Genomic DNA, 14,885 nt, shown 5'->3' on the forward strand with positions numbered 1-14,885 from the left:
CTGAAAACCCGGTGACCAAATCTGGGCACAATAGTCCATGTGTGGCCTAATCAAAGCCTTATACAATGGAGCAAGAATCTCCCTACTTCTACACATCAGTGTCCTCCGCATCATTCCCAGGAGTCTTGGTGTTGTCTTCACAATTTTGGCGATGTGTCCCCTAAATTTTAGATCCTTATCCACTATCACCCCCAGATCTCTTATTTCCTCTACCTCTAACAATATATTCTCACCAAGCATAAATTCTGCATCCCATCATTGGGTTCCAAATTTTAAAACCTTACATTTTGCAACATTGAACTCACATCCCAATTTGCTTGCCCAATCATTCAGTTTATTCAAGTCTTCTTGCAAGGCCACAACATCTTCACTACTCTTTATGGTGTTTGTCCCAACTTTGCATCTAAGTTGATAAGATTTTTTGGGAGGCAATTGCAAAATTAATTCTTTACTTAAAATTTGGTGCTCAGTGTCTGAAATTTTATAATCTGGCATATAGTGGATGGCTTGTTGCTGAATTTAATGTCCAAGATTTTCTTTTTCTTTACCTTTCTAATGACTCAAAAAATTCCTCAGTTAGAAGCTTCTCTGGAATCAGAGACACAAATAAGTCTTATTGTTTGATATCTTATTTTGAAATATGCCCACATTACTCTACTTGAAATTGGTTCCATTAAAAAAGTTTGTATTCTGGTTTAGTTTTGCTGTCCTGGTTGACCGAGCGGTTAGCTTGTCCGCTCTCCAGCTAAAAGGCTGCTGGTTCGAATCCTGTCGTGAGCATGGATTTGTGATTGTCTGTGGAAATACTAGTGGTGGCAACGGGCAGTAGATGGTGTTGGTGTAGTTGCAGTTAGTGGTAGTGGTGGATTGAGTGGTGGAGACAGAGAGTTTTAAAGTAGGTGTCCTTCCTCAATGAGTCTTTGTACTCCCTGGAGTCCTATAATAATAGTGTTGATTGCAATAACTAGTTCCTTTTCTGTAATCCCTGACTAAATAGATCATCCAATACTTAATATTAGTATCTAGGCTTAGGTCCTGATTTACACTCATAATACATTTTAATGGAATATACCTACGGGACAAGAGAAATAATTAAATGGCAGGTTTAATCTTTTGTCTCTGTCATAGACATCTTCAGGAATACAATGTTAAAATTGTAATAACACACACAGAAACACAGAACAAAAATAAGTGAAAGAAATCCAAAAGAAACCCAAAGATTCTCAGAATAAGTGAGACAGTTGGAAGAGCACGACATCCTAACAGGAAAAGAGATAGAAGGGTATGATGTGTTTTGCGAGGATAGAAGGGGTAAAAAGAGAGGGGGAGTGCTATTGATGATAGAGAAAGAGTTATGTCCATACAAAGTAGAGATGCAAGAAGGAAATAGTGCCAGTGGTTTTGAGGCAGTATGGTGTAAAATAGAGGTGAATGGAATCAAATACTTGGTTGGATGTTGTTATAGGCCAGGTAATGTGGATGGTGGTGATAATGAAATGTATAATCAAATTAGCCGAACAAATTAGAAAAGAGTGGCCATAATGGGCGATTTTAATTATGGCAGTATAGTCTGGAATAATGAGATAGCAACTGGAAGTAAAAATGGCAGTATAGTCTGGAATAATGAGATAGCAACTGGAAGTAAAAAAATGAGTTTCTTGAATTTTTGAGGGATAACTACCTCAGACAGTATGTAACAGAGGGCACACGAGGATTGAGGTTCTTGGATTTGGTCATCTAATCAGAGGATGTAATTATAAATTAGGTGTCAAATCATCCACCAATTGGTGAGAGTGACCATGAGGTGATTACCTAGGTGGTTGCCAGAAGTGTGAGGACCTCTGTGAGAAAAGAGAATATGTGGAACGACAAGGGAAGTGATTATGAAGAGCTCAGGAGACAGCTTGCAGGTGTAGCATGGAATGAGGAGTTAGCTGGAAAAGAGATCAATGCAGCTTGGGGTATTTTCAAAAACTATTTAGTAGATGCAATGTCTAAATGTATTCCAAAGGTGAGAAGGTTAAATAAGGTAGGTGTGAGATGGATGAATAAAGAGATTAAGCATGCGATACAGAGAAAAAGGGCATTATGGAGGGAGGCAGCATAAGAGAAATGGAAATAACCAATTCCATGAGGTCTACAAAGACCAGGCAAGGAGGGTGACTTGGTTGGTGAAGGTAGCTAAAGAGAGGTATGAACAGCAGTTAGCAAATGATGCCAAAAAGAATCCTAAGGAGTTCTTTCGATATGTAGCCAGCTAAAGAAAGAATGATTATGGAGGGATGACATTGATTGGAGAAAATGGTATAAAGACAGCTGTTGCAGAATGTGTGGTGGAGATACTTAAGGAGCAGTTCATAAAGGTCTTTCAATCTTGTGAATGTGACTTCATGGAGAGATTGAGAGCAGTTGATGATGGGGAGGAGAGACTGACTGTAAGTGAGCAAGAGGTGTATGTGGAATTCAGCAAACTATATGTTAATAATGCTGTGGGACTTGATAATATATCACCACATATTCTGAAGGAATGTGCCAAGGAGTTGACACCTGCCTTGGCATATTTTTTAGTATGAGTCTTGCACTCGGTCAAGTTCCTATGGAGTGGAAGGAGGGCAAGATTGTGCCACTTCATAAAGCAGGTGATCAAACTATAGGCCTATCTGTGTGTCAGGTGTTGTGGTTAAGTTCTTGGAGCTAGAGTTGGGTTGACAACAATGGTATTATCTTTGATGGACAGCATGAATTTGCTAAAGGGAGGTCATGTTTTAGTAATCTACTTACTTATTACAATAAAGTGACTGCTTCCTTGGACAGAGGAGAGGGATACACAGTAATATACTTAGATTTTGCAAAGACTTTTGATAGAGTATACCTGATGATAAGTTGACAGTCAAACTAGAGCAGATGGGGTTGGATATTAGACTGCTGCATTGGTTTGGAGACTGGCTATCTGATAAGTGTCAACAAGTTGTGTATGGAGAAGCGATATCCAGGAAAAGGAAAGTCACTTGTGGAGTGCCTTAGGGCTATGTTTTAGGGCCATTACTGTTTAACTTGTATATTAATGATATTGGTGAAGATTTGGATGGAGATATTCAGTTGTTTGCAGATGATGCATAGTTGGGACAAGCTATGAGGAGTAGAGCAGATGTCTTGGCCTTAGAAGAAGACTAGAGTAGACTGAGTGAATTGGCATGGGAGTGGAGATGTCAGTTCAATGTTGCAAAATGTAAAGTTTTAAAATTTGGAAAACAAAGATGGGATGCAGAATTTATACTTGGTGAGGATATGTTGTTGGAGGTGGAGGAAATAAGAGATCTAGGGGTGATAGTGGATAAGGATCTGAAATTTAGGGGACACATAGCCAAAATTGAGGACAATACAATGAATTCTGGAAATGATGTGAAGGACACTGACTTGTAGAAGTAAGAAGATTCTTGTTCCATTGCATAAGACTTTGATTAGGCCACATATGAACTACTCTGCACAAGTTTGGTCACCTGGTTTTAAAAAGGATGACTAGATGTTGGAAAGGGTCCACAGGTGATTGACTAAGGTAGTTTCTGATCTGATCTCTGGAATGTTGAATATGGGGAAAGGTTGAGAAGGTGCAGTTTACTGAGTCTAATGGATAGGAAGAGGTGGTGATATGATAGAGACATATACGTTCAAAAGGGATTGCAATAGGATTAATATTGAAGAGGTTTTCATAAAATGGTGGGAGATAAGGAGAGAACAAGAGGTCATCGCTGTAAGCTGTATAAGGAGGGTGTGAACAAGGGGAGGGGGTGAGAAGCAGGTTTCTTGCATACAGAGTGGAATGCCTTGCCTGAGAGTGTGGTGTCTGTTGAGAATTTGAATGTGTTTAAGACAAGATATGATGAGGTGTGTGTGTGTGTATGATGAAGGGTCCTCCTAATGAATCATCGACTCCATGGGGTCTTAGAATAATAATAATAATAATAAATACTGAAACAATTAAACTTGCTGTTTTATTATTTCTCTTTGTGCTGAGTTATTCCATTAAATTTTAATTAACACTATTTTTGTCTTCTCAATCTCAGTAACTCTGATTATGCTGATTAGACATTTCTCTAATTTCTATTCTACTTCCTCTTTTCTACTGATGTGTCTTATGATGATGCATATTTTCAATTTGCTTGATTGCAACTGACTTTTCACTGTTCATCCTGGTTCCTGATAAAAATTACATGGACTCATTTTAATTGTTACACAATTAAATGAGTTAATAGTTATGTTAATAGTTTGGTCAACTGAATTCCAAATTTCCAGCCCATCCTTGTTTGTTCAACATTCAAGTGAATACCTTGTAATTATTCACACAATGGAACACAAGGATTTGGAGATTGGATTAGAAGTCCCAGTGAGTTCTCTAGATTCCTTATTGCCTGTGTAAAGATTTCCTTCCAGATATGGATCTTTGATCCTTAAGGGATACCCTACTAAAGTTACTCACATTAAATGAAAATTGAAATATTCAGACATTTTTGTAACTGTCCAGATTTCTTTAACATCCATCCAGAATGACACTGATATATATAAAAATATACAGATAGAGAAATAGTGGGACTATAATCATTGTTGTAAGATACATGTAATAACCTTCATAAGTCTTGGAAGTGGACCATTTTTCAAATATGTAAAAAGCTTGAATGATCAGATACATGCCTTCTACTCCCCTCCCTTCATTTTCATCTGGAACAGGGGATATGCATTAGATTACTAACACATCTATTAATGTAAAATATTAGAATATCTGTTTAGTGCAAATTAACATTTTGTTGACATTTTCTTGAATGAAGAGATGCTTGTGATCAAAATATGATACAGTGCTATCTCATTTTCCACACTGAAACATGAAAATGTCTTCAAAGAAAGAAAGATCTCATCTCATCTACTTCCTTTAAAGAAACTGTAAAAGAGGATGAGAGATTTAGGATTGATGGTTGACAAGGACCTGAAATTCAGGGGCTACATTGCACAAGTTGTGAAGACGTCGCATTGTATAATATGAAGAGGACCCTGGCATGCAGAAATAGAGAGGTTATGATGCCTTTATAAGGTATAAGGCTTTGATCAGGCCTCATATGGATCATTATGCACAGATTTGGTCGCTGGGTTTTCATGATGACGATGTTGGAAAGGGTCTAGAGAAGATTCACAAAGGTGGTCAGTGGTCTTTGGAATGTGGAGTACGAAGAGAGATTGAGAGAATGTAAGTAGCAAAATCTTGTGAATAGGAGGAAGGCGGGGAGGGGGGATATTATTGAGACATGTAAGGTATTCAGGGAGTTATTATCAGGTTGACATGGAAGAGATTTTTCATAGAATCAGAGAGAAGGGTAGAACAAGAGGCAATCACTAGAACTATATAAGGAGGGTGTGAGCAGAGGAGTGAGAAGCAGGTTCTTTGCAGGGAGAGTGGCAAGTGAGTGGAATGCTTTGCCTGAGTGTATTGTGAATGTAGACACATCGAATCAGTTTAAAGCAGGGTTGAATGAGCATTGTGTGCAATAGTGTGTACCTCCCACAATGAGTCTTTGACTCCATAGAGGTTAGATGTTAATAATAATAATAATAATAATAATAATGTCTATTTCACTGGTAGAACTGTTTATGATTCTTAAGTCACACCTATTTAATAAAGCACCATCTTACTTTTATGATTAATGGGATACTAATGCCTGTGTTATGAAGTCATTAACCTATATATATGAGTTGCCCAGTCATGAAGTTACTTCACACTTGGACAATAAATGATTTAAGTTAATAAGATCAAAGAATTTAATTAAAGATTCCAAGAAATGATATTGTTGGTTTAATCCTTTAACCAAGTGTAAACAAACAAAGTTTGCACAGGAAGTAACTTTGTGACTGGGCAACTCGTATATAGAGGCTAATGATTTCACAACACTAGCCTTTTTATCCCATACTGCAAAGTACATATCCTTACAGACATATTTAATGCTATGTATTATGGGAAGGGTCACTACTCAGACTAGTTTGAACCTTTATTGAGGTCTCATCAGTGGAAGACAGACCCAGTAGTGATACCAAGATTGAAGTAATGCAGAAATCATATTTCCATATACAAGTAGCCAAAAGGTGTCACCTTATTACTAAAATACTCTGGATTAGAATGTACTGGAAGTTTTTCCACTTGGTTATGCTATAAATTAAGATGCCAACAAATTATATTCTTGACTTCTGCATTACTTCAACCTTTATATCACATCAGTGGGAACCAGATGAAACCTCAATGCAGGTCGAAACTGGTTCTGGGTATTGACCCTTCCCATAATGCATATCCTTAGCAACATGTATAATGCATTATACATGTTGCTAAGGATATGTGCTTTGCATTATGGGATACTAATGCCTGTGTTATGAAGTCATTAACCTCTATATATGAGTTGCCCAGTCATGAAGTTACTTCACACGCAAACTTTGTTTGCTTACACTTGGACAAAGGATTAAACCAAAAATATAATTTCTTGGCATCTTTAATTTATAGTATAACCAAGTGGAAAACTTTCAACAAAGAAAGTTTAGTTCGTCAATTTAATGTATGTTCCATTCATAGATGCCTTATCAACATTTTATTTAAAATCTTCTATCAAAATAAAATACATTGATTTGATTACAACTTATATCATTTCTAATATTGCTTTCCCCATCTCTCTTCTCTAGGAATTTTTTTACGATATTAGCAAATGGGAAGAGCATCTAGGAAATATTGAAAAACTGACAAAACAAATACATTCCACTCTGCAAGATGATCAGATTTCCTTGCTAAATGGAGAAATGAATTCCCTTAAGAAAAGATTGGAAAATATAGCATCTGGAGCAGACAAAGCTGCAACTGCATTGGAAATTGATGCTATTGCATGGAAAGAATATACAGATCTCATTGATAAAATGATGTCCATTTTACAAACAATGAAACCACCAGATGAGAAACCTGTTACCATAGCAGCTATTAAAACAAGTTTACAGAATATTGCTTACCTTCTCACAGAAATTCAAAAAAATCAAGAATTAGTGACAGAGCTGAATACAAAAGCTAGGTCTCTTGATAGGAGAGCTTCTGAAACTAGCCGCAACATCATTAATCAACAGATATCAAATATTAACAAACAGTGGCAAGAGATATTATGTCAATTGGAAAGTCAGTTGTCAGCATTAACAGATACATTGAATCAATGGGAAGTTTATACTGAATTATTCATGCGTGTTCAAAATTCTCTCCTAGAGCTGGAAACAAAATTTGAAGCTATGAAAATTGCACATTCTGATACAGAAGAAAATCTGCAGGTAAATGATTTTTTCAATCATTGATTTAATATCTATATGCATTTATTTCATAAATGTGCTTACATTAGAATAGTTTGTTTATTGAGTAGTTTATTTTAGTGAATTTCATTTAGAACTCGATTGTACTCTTATGGAATTACTTTGCAGTTTTTTTTTTTTTTGTGTGTGTGTGTGTGTGTTTCTGAGAGAGAGAGAGAGAGATTAAAGCAAACTAATATAACCATAAGAAAGATCATACTAGTAGCAGAGTTATGAAAGTAACTTATATCCTTGTATGTTCTTGCTTGTGGTTATATCAGTTCCTTTAATATAATTTTTGTTCAAGGTGTTTATCAGAATTTTCCAGCCCCCCCCCTCCCCTCCCCTCGTATATAGGTTTTCCAGCTTCTCCACACAAGAGAAGCTGGTAAACCTATAGCACAACAGTGCCATGTGTGGGCAAGTAGTTTACAACTCTGAAGCAATATATATACATTTTGTCTTCTGGGTAAACTGTGTAGGGGAAGACTTCCAAAGCACAGATACAGATGGAATGAAAGAGGAGTACAAGAAACTGGTTCAATTCGTGTGAAGCCAGGCAGTAAAAGGATAGTGAAAAGCAGTTGGTCATATGTTCACAGGCTTAAGAGAAAGTGGAGAATAGTGATAACTAGTTCAGTGGAACAGCACCTATGAAAATACACACAGTAGAGAGACATATGGCAGAAGCAGAACCTGCAAGAATGTGACTGAAGTAAATTTGTGAGCGATAAGTCTTCATTTACCCTATTTTAGACAGAATTAATCATTTCATGGAGGATTTTAGTACACCACTTCTAATATGAGAACAAAATTCTGAGGCAGGCAGATTTCAGATGTATATAGTGTTAGAAGTAATGCATAATAATGTCTTTAATCGAAAAGAACAACCTCCCCCCCCCTTTTTTTTTTGACATGGGGGAATGCTATGGTTGTGACAACAGAAGCTAGAAGTGTAAGTCAGCCCAAAAAAAGAGAGAGAGAGAGAACTCTGATCTTGCATGAATCTCTCTTGGTGTTATCACAAGTAACAGGAGGTGAAGTATGATCTTTCTTGCATGAAATAAGACAGTTTTTTTTTTTTAAGCACTGAAGTTGGTAAGATGTCCTTTAACTTTCCTTCAAAAAATATCAGTGTTTAAGGCATTAATTATGAAAGATTTTTAGTTTGGGATATTTAAACACTGCAAGGTTTGTGAGATGAAAAAGAATATGCAACTTTATTGTTATCATTAAACTATGGATCATTGAGGAAAGAGAGAAAAAGCTCATTTATGAATAGGAGAAACAGTGGGCAAAAATACAGATTCCAGAGTACTCTGACATTGGTGGAGAAATAAATCTGAAGCCATATATTATGATAGCAATGAATGAGCATAGTTAGACCAGAAATCCATTTACAAAGAGTAAGAAGGCCATCATGCCCCCATCAAATCTCCTGGAAATGCTTACAGTGACCACTTGAGTTTCTCTGAATCTTTTCAGTATGAATCCATCCATCCATCCATCCATATCTATGGATGGATGGATGGATGTAGATCAAGGGTGGCAGTATTCATATGGACAGTTACTGATTAACTGGTAAACTTCCAGGTAGTAGAGAAATTGAATGTTGGTGATTTTCTCTATTAATTTTGACAGAATTGAGAAAAGTGCTATGAGATAAGTTTGATGTCTTTCTTTTACCTCCTTTCTTTGGAATGAGTTGAATTTAGGCTTATTTCCATGCTGTAAGATATATTCCAAATTATGAAAGATTATAAAGACACTATAGTTAATTTTGGATCATGAGTTTTTGACAACTTTGGGTATTTTCAATACCCAAAGGCTTCTAGTTATTCAGGTTGTTTAGGATTCTTCTACTAATGTCTTTCTGATGAAATAACAGAAAGTTATGGAAGGAAACTGTGAGAAAGAGGGTGAGGAGTGGTCAATGCGTTTAAGAAGTGATATGATAGACTTTGTGTTTCCTAGGCAGGACCTCCTTGGTGAGTCTTGATAGACTTGTGTTTCTTAGAAAGGACCTCCCACGATGAGTCTTTTGACTCCATGGAGGCCTGAATAATAATAAGAAGAAGAAAAACAGAAGATGCTTACAGTATTAGTTGTTCTTCATAAAGTTGAAGGTAATTTACTATGGTCATCAATGCAAGTTGGAGGAGAGGAATGGCATGAGTAGATCAGCCTTGTTTATGGGCGATGTAACTGGTACCATCTGAATGTGAGAGTAGTGGAAACAGGAATGAACAAAAAATTTTTCCTAATGGCCATGATGATGTACCAGAATTTTCAACTCTCATTTGATGAGCAGTTACATGTGTTTTATATTTGGCCCTTTCAAAGTCTGACTTGGATTTGCAGATGGTCTTTTTCTAGCTGTTGCATGCATGCATGTTGGTTACAAGCCACTTGTGGTATGCTAATTGTATTTGGACTGCTTGCCATACTTGTTGGAAGACCAAGTTTGGAGAGCAGTTCAGGAGGTTTTAAATGGAATCAAAGTCATCAGCCTTCATTTCTTTAAGAATTATTATACAGTTGGAATAAGTGTTCAGATTCAAAGAGAAGAAATAGCAAACTATAAATAAAGAAGGTCATGCCATTTTGATAGCCCTAGTTGATTGACTGAGTGGATAGCATGCCTGCTTTCCAACTACTGGGCTTCTGTTTTCTTCTTCTTCTTCTTATTATTATTATTATTACCCAGGCCTCCATGGAGTCAAAAGACTCATCGTGGGAGGTGAGATCGTTTTTAGGAAATACAAAGTCTATCATACCACTCCTTGAACTCATTAACCATCCCCACTCCAACCACTCTCTCAGGCAATGCATTCCAAGGTTCAACCACCCTCCATGCAAAGAAACCACTCCTCACCCTCTTGCGCACAGCCTCCTTTCATAACTTCCAGGGATGGCCCCCTTGTCATCACTCCTTCCTGCTGTTCCACCAAGTGAAAGAACTCCCTAATGTCTACCCTGTAACTGCCTCTCAACAGTTTAAAAGTGTCGATCATATCACCTCTCCTTCTTCTATCCACCAAACTCTGCAGTCCACATTCCCTCAGTCGATCCTCATAACTCATATTGTACAGTCCTGAAACCACCTTTGTTATCCGCCTCTGTACCCTTTCCACAGTCAATTTATCCCCTCAGATTTGGTCCCCAAATCATGGGGACCAAATCTGAGAACAATAGTCTAAGTGTGGTCTGATTGGGGCCTTATACAACAGAATGATAATGCTTTTATCTCTGCAGGTCAGCGTCCTTCTCAGTATTGCAGCAATCCTCTGAGTTACCTTCACCATCTTTGCAATATTCTCCCTGAATTTCAGTTTTCTGTCAATCATCACCCCAGATCTCTTGTCTCCCATACCTCCTCCAGTACAGCTCCTCCAATCGAGTAATATAAAGATTGAACAATACAGGTCCTATTTATTATTATTATTATTATTATTATTATTGTGTGGGAACTTCCACAGGCTTCAAAGACTCATCATAGGAGATCCACATCATATCTCTCCTTGAACAAATTGACTATCCAAGCACTTACAGCAGACTCTGACAAACCATTTCACTTATTAACCATTCTCCAAGTGAAAAATTTAGTCCTCACACCCTTGATAACCTGACTCTTACTCAATTTCCACACATGATTCCTTATTCTAGCCAAGCACTGAAATATTTCCTCTGCATCAATCCTACAAAACCCTTTTAGTAACTTTTTATTCCCTCTTTGCCATCAATCAACTATCTTTTACAACCCATAATCTTTCATCATAGAGAGTATTCCACAGACCACTCATCATCTTGGTCACTCTCCTCTGATTCCTCGACACCACTTCAAGAAAACAGAAAAAATCTTATTGGCCCATGGGGGGGGGTATCAAAATACATGACCTTCAAATTATTAGTATGATGTTCTTACTAGATGAGGGTGCTATATCCATTTGAATCCCATAGCATGAAAGTTTGTGAATATTGTTAGGTGGGAGATGAACTGGTGAATTTCATCACCTGATGCAATACCACCACCCTGCTTTTTGGATCTGCAGTTGCTTGGAAAAGTTCTGTGTTTGTTCTCTGCAGCAAGGTTTCCACATTATTTTTAAAAAATGAAAAAAAAAAAAAATAAGAATTCAAAAATAAAAACTTTAGCCTAATAATTTTTCATTATATATCGCTTACACCCACTAGAGACTTCATGACCTATAGTAAATAAAAGCAAATCAAATCATATTATAAATGTTCCATAAGTTCACAACCTATATTGGATTAGATTCACATTTAAAAGTGCTATCATGGTACCAAAGCCACATGAGACAGAATGTGAGTGACATTATTTAGAAAAGGGAACGTGAACACAGTTATGGTGGACATTACCAAGAGGAGAAATGACATCTACGATATCTTTATCAGAACTGGTTAAGAAAAAATCAGGTATTTTGGGAATTGAAGAGAATTATCAGGTATTCTAGTTGATAGATGGATGTGAAGAGTTATAATTTTTAGTTGACAAGTATAAAAAATTAGAAGAGGAGTTTTGGTTTGATCATCAATTTTATTTAGCTAATGCTAATTCTGTTTCATGTGTTTTGTTGTAAATTTTTTTTTTTTTGTATATTTATCTTACTTATCTCACCCACTGAGGAATGCTGTCATTACAAATGGCTATTCTGTTAGTTATCACTGATTTTATCAATTGAATATGACCAACGATATACAATATGCACGTTATTTTATTTTTGGAAAACATAATGTTTTACTGCAAAGTAACTAGTAATTAATCGTGACACGTACTAAAACAGATATGCAGCATACAGCGGTAATTAGCTTATTTCTAACCCACAGATAGAATATGCAGAATTTCATTTAACATGAATATTAAAACTTAGAAAGAAGTATTAATTTTCAAAAAACATTTCTAAACACCTAAATGTGTTAATATTGTTTTCTAAGTTACTGCCATGCCACATATATTGCTGGCCTGGCTGGCTGAGTGGTTAGCTTATCCGCTCTCCAGCCAAAAGGCTGCAGGTTCGAATCCTGCTGTGGGCATGGATATTTGTGATTGTCTGTGGAAAAATTAGTGGTGGTGGTCGGCGGTAGATGGTGATGAGGTAGTTACTGTCAGTTGGTGGATAATTACTGAATGAGTGGCGGAGACAGTTGTAGAGCAGGTGCCCTCCCTTGATGAGTCTTTGGACTCCCTGGGGGTGTCAAATAATAATAGTAATAATATCACTGTCCATCTGACAATGTTTTTTTTAGATAATAAATAAATAAATAAAAATCAGCTAACCCCTTTTATTCCTGTAAAAGGAATAGGTGAGGTCATTTTATTTACTTTTAGAGACTGAGTGGACAGTTCAATCTCCACTGGTAGTCAGAGATAGCTGGCCCAAAGCTATCAGTAATTTAATCGGCATGCAGTGAAGAAACAGCTAATAAGTGACGCCATCTCGTGTACACTGAGCCTGTGTAGCTCAGTGGATGTGGCGTTTGCACACCACCGCGCTAGGCCGCACGAAGGAAGTCTTGGTTTCGAGTCTAGTCGGCGACTAGAGGAAATTTTTCTAAGCCTTTTTTCGACCGGTTCCCGAGTTAGTCGATCTCTGGCACGGGCAAGCAGGTTTTTCCTCCCGGAAACTCGGGTTTTTCGTCCTGTAAACTCAAGAAAATCGACCGTAGAACCCACATTATTTCAGACATTAAATATATTGTGTTAGGGTTAGAGACCACGAGATGGCGGCACATTTGAGCCGTCTCTCTTCACTGTGTACCGCTTAATTAGTGATAGCCTTGGGCCATCTGTCTCTGATTGGGTACCAGTGGAGATTGAACTGCCCACTCAGTCTCCAAAAGTTAGATAGGGCTAAATGGCCTCGCCTACTCCCGTATATACGGGAATAAAAAGGCGTTAGCTGATTTTTTTTTTTTATTTATTATTATTATTATTATTATTATTATCAAAAATAAATGCATAAAGGAGAATTCACAAAACACAAACTCAATTTACGAACGGGAATTTGGAAATGATTTTATTTACTAAACAATGTCTGTATTCATTAAAACACAAACATGTTATCAAAACTCCCGAACTGGGTATTTGAATAAACAATAATGCCTTATTTTTTGGCGAATTTCCAAGAACTTACAACATTAAGTTCTTGGAAATGCAACATTGTTGCACTATCGATAAATACAAAAATTCGTTGCGACGGCTACAGTCTCTGGTCGACTACGAGTGGTAATATTAATGTTACATTGTTTTTGTTCAGGAGTTCATTTGATAATAGGTAAGTTGTAGGTAATATAGGAAACTTTTCTTTAATGTATGTTTTTATTTCGGTTTTTTCTTTTTTTTTTTTAATAATTAAAATAATTTTAATCACTGTTAGAGTTTTGCGGTCGAAAAAGCGGATAGCCGTTAGTTGAAAAAATGAAATAGAACGAAACTTCTTAAACATTAAAAGGACAAAATTTGAAGAAGCAGGAACAAAGACATCTGAAGATACAATAGAACTTTGTGAAGAATCAAATTTTTCATAAAGCGAGCTGGTTGTTAAAAATTTACCAACACGCCACTGTATAGGTGCGCCTAAATTTTCTTTGCCTAGGGGCATCAGATACTCTCGGATCGGCCCTGGTCCTCAACCATAGATGGCAACACTATTGGCAAGATTTTTTTTTTAAGTTAGTACATCTGCCATAAGCATCCATGTGAAATTGCAAGTCATTCTATCAAGTAGTTTGTTTTATACAGCTGTCTGAAGCAAAAGTGCTGTCTGTATTCCTTAAAATGGATAAAATTGAGTTCGTGCGGTTAAAATTTCTTTGTAAAAGAAGATTTAACTCCAAAAGAAATCCATTCGAAGTTCATAAGTTTATGGGCACTCTTCTCCTTCGTTTTCGACAATTAAGAAATGGGCTGCCGAGTTTAAACGTGGCGGTACCAGTCTTGAAGATGATCTACGTGAAGAACGTCCAAAAAGTGTAACAACACCAGAAATCATTGATCAAGTGCACGATATGGTATTGGATGACCCGCGAGTCAAAGTGCGTGAAATTGCTCAGACTATAGGCATTTCAAAAGAACGTGTGGGATATATTTTGCATGAAGAATTGCAAATGAAAAAACTTTGCGCAAGATGGGTGTTGCGCTTGCTCACAGCAGATCAAAAACGCACTCGCATGAAAATCTCTGAACAGTGCTTGGAGCGTTTTAACAAGAATTAAAGTGATTTATTTATTATACGTCGATTTATTACTATGGATGAGACTTGGATTCTCCATTACACACCAGAATCCAAACAGCAGTCAAAACAGTGGACAGAAGCAGGTTGTTCAGCGCCAAAGAAGGCAAAGTTGGTTCCATCAGCAAGAAAGATCATGGCATCGGTGTTTTGGGATGTTAAAGGCATTTTGTTTATTATCTTGAAATGGGTAAAGCAATAACCGGGGTATATTATTCCGATCTTTTAACCAGAACCAGACAAAAAAAATCGTAAGAATAGCTTTTTGCAGAAGAAAAA

At 36.9% G+C, this 14,885-nt stretch overlaps 1 protein-coding gene across 1 annotated transcript in view; it reads left to right on the forward strand.

The window, feature by feature from the left end:
* Positions 1–14,885, forward strand: part of LOC150102416 (muscle-specific protein 300 kDa-like) — a 1,203,500-nt gene that overhangs the window by 1,037,774 nt on the left and 150,841 nt on the right. Inside the window, exon 70 of the mRNA XM_090399574.1 lies at positions 6,712–7,335. Coding sequence (XP_090255700.1) covers positions 6,712–7,335 — 624 coding nt within the window. The remainder of the gene's footprint in view (positions 1–6,711; positions 7,336–14,885) is intronic.

Source organism: Typopeltis vanoorti, chromosome 10, assembly GCF_054136105.1.
Source record: "Typopeltis vanoorti isolate ZY-2024b chromosome 10, IOZ_Tvanoo_1.0, whole genome shotgun sequence".
NCBI classification, from domain to species: domain Eukaryota; kingdom Metazoa; phylum Arthropoda; class Arachnida; order Uropygi; family Thelyphonidae; genus Typopeltis; species Typopeltis vanoorti.